At 40.2% G+C, this 10,983-nt stretch overlaps 1 protein-coding gene across 1 annotated transcript in view; it reads left to right on the forward strand.

The window, feature by feature from the left end:
- The window catches only part of LOC109066829 (neuronal cell adhesion molecule-like), a 70,410-nt gene extending 67,052 nt beyond the window's left edge, over nucleotides 1–3,358 (forward strand). The window contains exons 26-28 of the mRNA XM_042715946.1: nucleotides 568–699; nucleotides 1,090–1,168; nucleotides 2,968–3,358. Of these exons, the coding sequence (XP_042571880.1) occupies nucleotides 568–699; nucleotides 1,090–1,168; nucleotides 2,968–3,193 (437 nt within the window). The 3' untranslated portion in view covers nucleotides 3,194–3,358. The remainder of the gene's footprint in view (nucleotides 1–567; nucleotides 700–1,089; nucleotides 1,169–2,967) is intronic.
- The last annotated feature ends 7,625 nt before the right edge of the window (nucleotides 3,359–10,983 follow it).

The raw sequence follows: 10,983 nt of genomic DNA on the forward strand, positions 1-10,983 counted from the left end.
TTGAAGCGCATGACGCATGTCTGTATGTCCTGCACGAGTCCGTCTGTGCTCATAATGTGGTTCAGTTGTTATTGTTTATTTATCGATCAGCATGATTGATTTTCTTACTCAGGATTTTGGAGTTGTTTTCCAGTACAAGTATCTCAACATTACATTTACTTGAGATGCAAAATTAAGATATCTTGCTTTCTGAAAAATTCTAAAAAATATATCAAAATTGAGTTATGTTGTATATATGAGTTATGTATATATTTCTGATCCCTTTGGCAAATATTTTGTCCTGCTTTCACTGTGAAACATTTCTCAGAATGTCTGCATTATGTCTCAGGTAAATGTATCTTGATATAAGAATGTTCAGATATTTGTACTGGAAAATGAGGCAGAAATGCTGATGAAGAACATTATTTCTGCAGTGCTGGTCGAGTTTCCCTCTCCGTGTTTAAGCTTTGTCTCTCATGACTGTGTTGGTGGCGTCTGATCTTCCGTGACTCGTTGGAGTCTGAATCGAGCTGTTTAAAGCTGAAGAGTCTACACGTGTCTCATGCTCCTCCTCCTCCTCTTCCTCAGCGATGGTGAGTCCGCAGGTGGACATCGCCACTCAGGGCTGGTTCATCGGTCTGATGTCGGCCATCGCTCTGCTCATCCTCATCCTGCTCATTATCTGCTTCATCAAGAGGAACAAAGGTGGCAAATATCCAGGTGACTGTGACTTTATTATCATTAATAGTTTTGATTAATATGTTGAATTTGACTTTATTTTTATATTTCCTCTTCACTTTAATTTTATTTAAAGTTTTAGTAGTTTTATTATTATTATTATTATTATTATTATTATTTTCTTTTTCCAAGTATCCATATGACATACTAATACCATATAGAAATTGTTACATAAACTCAGTTCTTTCTGATGCATTTCTAAGAAAACAATGCTTCTTATCTTAAGTCATTTGAATCTTTAGACATTTACACTAGAAACAAGACAAAATACTGGAAGAACATGTTTAATCTGAGTGTTAACTCATGGGTGAATGATGTGTCTGTGTTGTTTGGACTGTAAATGCCTCTGTGTGACTCTGATGTTCGTCTCAGTTAAAGAGAAGGAAGATGCTCACGGAGACCCAGAGATCCAGCCCATGAAGGAGGATGATATCACGTTTGGAGAGTACAGGTGAGAGAGCACTGTCCTGACCCTTGACCTCTGACCGCACCAAACCCACCGATCCGAGAAGGAGTGCAGATGAGTTCTTCTCCCCAACATCACCTTCATCTTCTCCTCCGATGGATCTGCTCTGCTGCTGGTGGTCTGATGCAGATCCTGCGGGACTCCATCATGTTCTCATCTCCAGGATGATCGGCATCAGTGAACTTGATGATCCAGCAGCGTATTTACTGTATCAGAATATAGTTCTGCATCCTTTTCTTCCTTGATCCAGAATAATCCTGCAGATGTTAGTTTCATCTGAACTGAAGCTGCCAGTTTGCCATTTAAAGTCTATTCCTGCTTTATTCTGCACGCATGCGGGAGACGAATGAATGCACTTTACTCCTGTTGAGCAATATTCTTTTATATTCCCTGCTTCATTAAATTATTTCCTTTTTATACGCTGATTTTGGACATTATTTCAGATGTTGATCTGTCCTCAGCACACAGTGGGAAATGATGTGAATCTGACAGCTGCTCTTCACCTGACACACACAGGAAGTCATTACCGGCATTTTAGGCAAAAATATTTACAAAAAAAATTATAAAATTTAGATTAAATGTATATAAGTCCCCATGAGATTTTAAATGAATATTTCAAAAATATATATATATATATTTTTTAATTTTTACTTGAAAAAAAGTAATCTGATTATGAAACTTGTGTTACTTGTAATGCATTACCGTCACCACTGAACAAATCTTTACCTTGAATGCAGTGTACAGTAAGTCACTGTTTGCCAGATGCAGAATATGTGTGTGGATTACAGGATCGTTCAGTCCTTGAATGATAACACTATCCAAAACAAACTCACACAGCAGTAAAATAATCGTTAATGAATCAGAATCGATTCAGCTGCTCTGCGTGAACACCGACTCATCGGATCCACATGACCGCTCTTAGTATGTGATGTTTAGTAGCTCTGAATCGCATCTGCAGCGCTAGTTTTCCATGACGCTCGTGCAGACTGAGTCGAGATAAGAACACTCAGGAGTCGCTGGCGTTCGTTCCTCCCGTTGTCTGTAAGCGGCAGTCGAATGTGGGAAGGTAAGCGGGAATCTGCATGTGAGAGGAGAAAAACACAACCATTCCAGGATCACACTTCTCGTGAACCGCTAACACACGTACATCATCTCCACCACGAGAACATCAGTGAGAATGAATCACGGACAGAGTAAGGGGCCGTTCACACAGAATGCATCTTTCCATTCCATTGCTCTATTTTCCTTTGTTTTTCTATGTTCTTGCAGCGTCTCATACATGAGCTCCGTGTTTTTATGAAGCTGCGTCAAGTTAAAAGAATTTTAGGAGTTTCGTTGGAAGTGTGGCTACATCCATTCATGATTCATGTATGATTTGAAGTTTTTTTCAATCCGTTTGTGCTTTGATCGCGGCTGATGGGCTTTATTCATGAAACACCAGCAGAAGAAGTTTGTCCAGTGAATCCGATTTGTTGAATGATTCGCTCAGGACTGAGTCAGCTGGTGCTTCAGGAATCAGGCTTTGTTATGTCATGATGATCACGGCTTGATCAATCTGTTGTCATCTTCACGCTTCAGATGCTGAGATATTGTTTGCTCTTCATCCGTCTTTATTCCTCTGATAGTTTCCCATGATGCTTTAATGCTTGTTTTGAAGATCTGGCAGGTTTTGTCTCTCATGCTGTCACATGTCTGTGATTGCACATGTGACGCCGGTCCTGCATGTGTCCATCTTTTGAGTTTGATTTGCGTCATGATTCACCTGCATGTGGTTTTTCTCCTAGTGACGAGGACCATAAACCGCTCAAAGGGAGCCGAACTCCGTCCGGCGGAACCGTTAAGCGTGACGGCAGCGACGACAGTTTAGTCGACTGCGGAGACTCTGGAGACACGGAGTTCAGTGAGGACGGCTCGTTTATCGGACAGTATAGCGGGAAGTCAGATAGAGACACGACACACGACAGCTCCGAGCCGCCGTCTCCGGTGAACGCCATGAACTCATTCGTGTGAGATCCGCTGATTCTGAAGTGGACGCCACATCACATATACAATTTCAATTATGATTTATTTAAAGGAATAGTTCACCCAAAAAAGAAAATTTGCTGAAAATGTATTCACCCTCAAGCCGTCTGAGATCAGGATGAGTTTGTTTCTTCATCAGGTTTGTAGAAATGTAGCACTGCATCAGTGTCTCAGCAATGGATGCTCTGAAGTGAATGGGGGCCGTCAGTGAGAGGCCAAACAGCTGATAAAAACATCACAATAATCCACAAGTAATCCACAGCACTCCAGTCCATCAGTGAACATCTGGAGAAGACAAAAGCTGAAAACACATCCAGCATTAAGATGTTTTTAACTCAAATACATAGAGTCTATAATCCATAATAACACTTCCTCCAGTGAAAAAGTGTTCTGGTGTGAATCAGGAGAGAAATCTGCACAGATCAAGCAGTGTTTAAACAGCTCTGAACAAATATGTGTCTGGATTCTGATGTGAGAGACAACAGGAGATGCCATATTTTAGCCGGAAGCTAAGATTTGTTCTGACGGCACCCATTCACTGCAGAGGATCCATTGGTGAACAAGTTGCTACAGTTCTCCAAATCTGATGAACAAACAAACTCATTTATATCCCAGATGACCTGAGTGTGAGCACATTTTCACTGTTCGTGATGTGACAGCAGTATGCTAGTATTATATTACGAACGCAGCTGATGTATCCATGCATGAAGACAATATTTTCCTATTCCACTGAGAGAACTCTGATTCAGAGCGGTAGAGACGCTCTCGCTGTATTTCAGGGCGCTGCTGCACTGTTTAACGTTCAGCTAATGACAGGCACAGACTCTTTTGTAGCTGATGTCAGGTGCTTCCCGAGCGTTCATCTTGACCCGCATGTGAACCTGTGCAGTTCCCATAGCAACCCAGACCTGTGATGCTGAGAGGAACCTGATCATGACGATGCTTCATCTGCGAGACTGTAAATGTCAAAGATGAGTTCAGTATGCTAACGGAGGATCATCGTCAGGCCAATCCAAGCACGTTTAAATATTTCTATGGAGTGAATCCCACACTGGCTCATATTTCAACCCAAAATAAAAAGACAAATATTTGAAATTATATTTTACATAAAGAAAACAAAGCCTGTTTTTAGAAACATTAATATATATATATTTTTTTGCAATATGACATTATGATAGCTAAATATGTTTTATTCAAAATTCTCATCAATGGAATTCATACCCATCATTATAATGGAAAGAAAAAAATTCTCAATGTTTCTAAAAATATGGTAATTTTGATGTGTAAAATATAATTTGTAGTTTTTGATTTTGGGATTTTTAATGTAATTCACTCTATTTACACTTTGCCTTGATCAGTTTTTGTAGATCTGCTCATCAGAATGAACAGTGTGTGTGTGTGTGTGTGTGTGTGTGTGTGTGTGTGTGTGTGTGTGTGTGTGTGTGTGTGTGTGTGTGAAAGAGATTGCTTTCTTCATAACTTGCATCAAGTTTGAATTTGAAATGTTAAATGTTGTTTTGTAAGATATTTTGTTACTGTAAATAAAGTGAGAGTTTGTGTGGCTTGAGAACTGAAGTGTAGGTCAGGCTTGTGTGTGTGTGTGTGTGTGTGTGTGTGTGTGTGTGTGTGTGTGTGTGTGTCAGCAGCAGTATTTATCTCTTCTTTCATTCAGACTCTAATGTAGTGTTTCTCTTCATTCTCTCAGTCTTTATAAAGGGATTTTGTACTTTAATCTCAGAAGTGTTAGAGATTTACTAACCTCATGTCTCATTTTATTCAAGTTTCACTGGATGATATTTCAGCCTATACATATAATATTCATAATAATATTGATTGAATAAATGTATTGCATTATAGTTCTATTTTCTGTTTGTGTCTTTTCTGAAGCTCTGATCAATAGCTGACTGTAAGAGATGCTGTATCCCATAATGGTTTCCAGTGTGACAAATGAACAGAAGTTTTGATCAGACTGACATTTTTCCACCAATTTTTACGTAAAGATGCAGAATAACTTTATTTGATGATGGGCTGGACGCCACTCTGCTGATGCCATGGTCAAGTGTTCATTAGCCAGCTCACAGAGAACATTCTGAACAAACATACAGTCATAGAACATTTGTTCAAAGGTCTTTAGTTCTCAAAACATTAGCACAAAAATGTTATTTATACATCATTCATGGAATGTTCTTTTGAAACATTTTAGTTTGATGTTTAACCAACATTTTTGAATGTTACTACTTGTTTCAGAGAACATTCCAAAGTAACATTCCCATAATGTTGGAAAAATAGAATGTTCCCTTAAAGTCCCCCTGTGGTGAAAATCAAGTTTTTTTTATGTTGTTTATTTGTCTTTATGGTGTTTTTAATATGCTTTTAGACAAACCATGTGCCGATCCATTTATCAACACCACTGCTGTGTATTTTCTCCTTAAAACTCTAGTTTCCCAAAGGCAGTCACAGAAATGCGGTTTGAAACAGCCTTTGTTTTGCTACGTCACAAAACTCAATAGCCAATCGCGTCAAGGGATCCTATCCTTAGCATATCATTAACTGTGCTGCAAAGCAGAGGTCTAGTGAGAAGGCACCCAGGTTAATCTGGTAACGGTTATATTTTTCTGTAGATGTTTCACTAACTGTCAATATTTCCCCCTATTTTCATGATGTCATGTGCTGTTAGTGCTTATTATTTTTATTAAGAACCACAAAATTGAATAATAGCCCGCGGCAGCAGTAAGTAGTCTCCTTACGTTGAGCATACCAGTTTATTTCTGGTTCAAACACATATGGCTTGATTAAACCAATATTTCCACTTGCTATTGTATGGCGTTTACTACAGTTGAGCAGTGAATCAGGAGGCGCTGGCTCATGACTGGCTGCTGTGTGACTGAGTGGAGGCGGGGCTAAATTGCATATTCATAGATCAGCGTACAGTAAATAAGGCAATGGTGTAGAGTTGCATTCAAGCTATTTTAAGGCATGAGAAAATTTTCACAAGAAAAAAACATTTAAATATGTCATTTTGATGATCAGAGATGACTTTTACAGGTTTTTTTTTTTTTACTACAGGGGGGGCTTACATCTGCATGACCAAGGGAAAAAGACAAACATTTTTGAAACATGACCATTCAGAAATAATATTTTTATAACATTATGGGAAAAGATAAACTATATACTATAACATTATGGGAAAGTTAGCAAAACATTGTTAAAACATATTTTCATAAACTGGAATTCCCTTTGTAAGACACGAAATGATAACTCTATCAAAACAGATGCCATGCAACAATACAATAAACTTTCTAATCTGAAGAGAACATCTCAAAGAAAACCAGGTATGCATTTATTTTTATTTTTCAAATGGAACCCTGGAGCACAAAAACAGTGTCAATTTTTCGAAATTTAGATTTAAACATCATCTGAAAGCTGAATAAATAATCTTTCCATTGCCATCGTTGGTGTATGAATGAGTGGGTGAATGTGAGGCAACTTGTAAAGCGCTTTGGTTGGCCATGGTTCTGTTGAAAGCGCTATATAAATGCAGTCCATTTACCATTTTGTTAGGAGGACAATATTTGTCTGAGATACAACTATTTGAAAATCTGGAATCTGAGGGTGCAAAAAAAATCTAGATATTGAGAAAATCACCTTTAAAGTTCAAATTAAGTTCTTAGCAATGAATATTACTAATCAAAAATAGTTTTGTTTTGATATATTTACAGTGGGAAATTTACAAAATATCTTCATTGAACATGATCTTTACTTAATATCCTAATGATTTTTGACAAAAGAAAAGTGTATAATTTTGACCCATACAATGTATTGTTGTCTATTGCTACAAATATACCTGTGCTACTTATGACTGCTTCTGTGCTGCAGGGACACAAATGTGTAATTGTGTTAAACACATTGTGCTCATAGAACACACTTTATAGTTGTTTGTGCTACTACATGTGCACATAGACAAGTTTATTCTTTAAAACACATTTCCATTTAATCTTTTTGCAGATGCTCTTATCCAAAGTGACTTACAAATGAGAGCAATAGATGCAATCAGACCAACGAGAGAACAGCAACAGTATACAAGTGCTATAACAAGTCTCAGTTAGTCTAGCACAGAACACGTAGCTGTGTTTTTTTTTTTGTTTTTTTTTTCAAGAATAGAATATAATAGAATAGAAAAAAAAGGTAAGAGCTAGTATTAGTTGGTCAAGTGCTGGCGAAAAAGATGTGTCTTTAGATGTTTTTTGAAGATGAGTAAAGACTCAGCTGTTCGAATTGAGATCTGGAGGTCATTCCACCAGCTGGGAGCAGTCCAGGAAAAAGTCCATGAGAGTGATTTTGAACCTCTTTGGGATGGCACCACAAGGCGTCGTTCACTTGCAGAGCGCAAACTTCTGGAGGGTGCATAAGATTGAACTAGTGAGTTTAGGTATGTTGGTGCTGTGCCAGTGGTCGTCTTGTAGGCAAGCATCAGTACCTTGAATTTGATGCGAACGGCTACTGGTAGCCAGTGTAACCTGATGAGGAGAGGAGTAATGTGAGCTGTTTTTGGCTCATTGAAGACAACCCTCCCTGCTGCATTCTGGATCAGTTGTAGAGGCTTGATAGTACATGCAGGAAGGCCCACCAAGAGAGCATTGCAATAGTCCAGTCTGGAGAGAACAAGAGCTTGGAAAAGAAGTTGGGTGGCTTGCTCTGACAGGAATGGTCTAATCTTCCTAATGTTGTATAAGGCAAATCTGCAGGACCGGGCCGTTGTAGCAATATGGTCTGTGAAGCTTAACTGATGATCCATCACAACTCATAGGTTTCTGGCTGTCCTGGAAGGAGTTATGGTGGACGAACCCAGCTGTATAGAGAAGTTGTGATGAAACGATGGGTTAGCTGGAACCACCAGCCAGTTCAGTCTTAGTAAGGTTGAGCTGAAGGTGATGGTCATTCATCCAGCTAGAAATGTCAATCAGACAGGCTGAAATGCGAACAACTACCGTTGGGTCATCTGGTTGGAATGAGAAGTAGAGTTGAGTGTCATCAGCATAGCAGTGATAGGAAAAGCCATGCTTCTGAATGACAGATCCTAATGACGTCGTGTAGATGGAGAAGAGAAGTGGTCCAAGTACTGAGCCTTGAGGAACCCCAGTAGCAAGAAGTTGTGACTTAGAGACTTCACCCCTCCAAGACACCCTGAAGGAACTACCTGACAGATAGGACTTAAACGGGGGAAGTCGTGGCCTAGTGGTTAGAGAGTTTGACTCCTAACCCTAAGGTTGTGGGTTTGAGTCTCGGGCCAGCAATACCACGACTGAGGTGTCCTTGAGCAAGGCACCGAACCACCAACTCCCGGACGCCGCAGCATAAATGGCTGCCCACTGCTCCGGGTGTGTGTTCACGGTGTGTGTGTGCACTTTGGATGGGTTAAATGCAGAGCACTTATTCTGAGTATGGGTCACCATACTTGGCTGTATGTCACGTCACCTTTCACTTTTTAAACCACAGGAGTGCGGGTCCAGAGATGCCCATCTTTCTGAGGGTGGACAGGAGAATCTGGTGATTAACGGTGTCAAAAGCAGCAGACAGATCCAGCAAAATGAGTACTGAGGATTTTGAAGCTGCTCTTGCAAGTCGCAGGGCTTCAGTAACCGAGAGCAGGGCAGTCTCAGTTGAGTGGCCACTTCTGAAGCCAGATTGGTTGCTGTCCAGGAGGTTGTTCTGTACAAGAAACATAGAGAGCTGGTTGAACACAACTTGCTCAAGTGTCTTTGCAATGAATGGAAGAAGGGATACCTGTCTGTAGTTTTCTAGAAGTGCTGGATTTAGAGATGGTTTCTTCAGCAGTGGGCTTACGAGAGCCTGCTTAGGGAAATGTTCCAGAGTGAAGAGAGGAGTTGATAATGTGAGTAAGTGAAGGTATAACTGAAGAAGAAATCGCTTGAAGGAGGTGAGTGGGGATCGGATCAAGTGGGCAAGTAGTAGGATGACTGGACAGGATAAGTTTGGAAACGTCCGTCTCTGAGAGGGGAGAGAAGGAGGAGAGAGAGGGTGCATTAGTCGTTGTGAAGTTATAATCAGTCTGCGGTGTGGAGAATTGGTCACTGATGGTTCTTGTCTTATTTGTGAAGAAAACTGCAAAGTCATCAGCTGTAAGAGTCGATGGAGGAGGAGGTGGAGGAGGAAAAAGAAGAGAAGAGAAAGATTTGAAAAGTGTTTGAGAGTCAGAACAGTTGTTAATTTTGTCGTGGTAGTATGATGTTTTAGTAGTGAAGACGTTTGCAGAGAAGGAAGAGAGGAGAGACTGATACACACTGAGGTCGGTAGAGTTTCTTGATTTAAGCCATTTCCTCTCTGCAGCCCTGAGTTTAGAGCGATGTTCACGGAGTACATCGGACAGCCAGGGGGCAGATGGGGTGGTGCGTGCTGGTCTAGACGACAGTGGGCAAAAGTTGTCCAAGCAAGAGGTGGAGCAAAGAGTAGCACTGTTCATGTCCAGAGCTGAAAACTGAGAGTGTGAAGGAAGTGAGGATGAAACCACAGAGGATAGGCGAGATGGAGAGAGTGAGTGTATGTTGCGTCGAAAGGTGACCTGCGGAGGAGTGTGTGCCATGTCAGGAGTAAGTGTGGAGTTAGAAGTGATGAGTGGAGCTTCCCAGTTGACCTGGTTGATCTGGGGGATGATAAATGACTACAAAGTGGATTTTAACAGGGTGGGTTATAGTAATTGCATGTGATTCAAATGAACTGTTACCTGTAAGAGATGGTTGAAGATCAAATTTCCATTCATTTGAGATAAGGAGACCAGTACCCTTCCCAGTCGTGCGAGGGGTGTGGAAAAAAGTGAAATCAGTGGAGAGGGCTGCAGGAGTGTCAGTGTCTTCAGATTTGATCCAAGTCTCAGTTAGGGCCATGAGGTTGAGACCGGAATGAGTAGCAATAGATTAAATAAATTCTGCTTTGTTAACAGCAGACCGGCAGTTCCAGAGACCAACTGGAATAGAGAGTAAAGTAGTAGAGGTCAGAGGGACACGCCGTAGATTTTTGGGATAGGCCTGCCTCCAACGTACAGTGCGTGCTCTCCGAGTGTTAGTAGTAATAGTAGAGATTTGAAAGCACATAGTGAGTACAATTGACCTAAATAAATATTTGAGAACAAGCTGTACAAAAAGTAAAGAAAGGGGAGTTGCGCAGGTAGAGTCGATAGTCTTTACACTCGTCGGTCTTCACACGAGGAGGCTTCACACAAGGGCTGCCGCGGTGAAAATAATCAATTTTATTGAAGTCAGCTGGCCACGCCTTACTATTTAGCAAACCGAAACTGGGGAGTGCCGCGATGGGCAAACACGAGAACAAACGCGACTTGAGCACGTATTTACCATGGTCAAACACAGTAAGTGGAAAAAAGTTTCCTAGCAACATGATTGCTTTGCTGTAATGTTGCTTTAAATACTTAGGTAAAAGGTTGTAGATGCTATGCATTCTAGACCATGTATCTTGTGTGTAAATGAGAATACAGTAACTGTAACACTGGAATTATTCAGCAGTTTCAAGCTACATGTGTGACTGTGTTGAATTTGTTTGTCATATAGCTGCATATTTCTTGATTATAATAATAATAATTAAAATAATAATAATAATAATAATAATAAAACTTTTCAACATTTTAAGTTGAAGTTTGCTCTGAAATAACCTTTCATGGGAACTTAATGAGAATGTTAGAAAAACATTCTAAGAACAAATTTTTGTTAGCTGGGTGCTGTATACAGCTTTCTGTTTCACATCACGTG

This window comes from Cyprinus carpio, chromosome A25 (assembly GCF_018340385.1).
Source record: "Cyprinus carpio isolate SPL01 chromosome A25, ASM1834038v1, whole genome shotgun sequence".
NCBI lineage: Eukaryota > Metazoa > Chordata > Actinopteri > Cypriniformes > Cyprinidae > Cyprinus > Cyprinus carpio.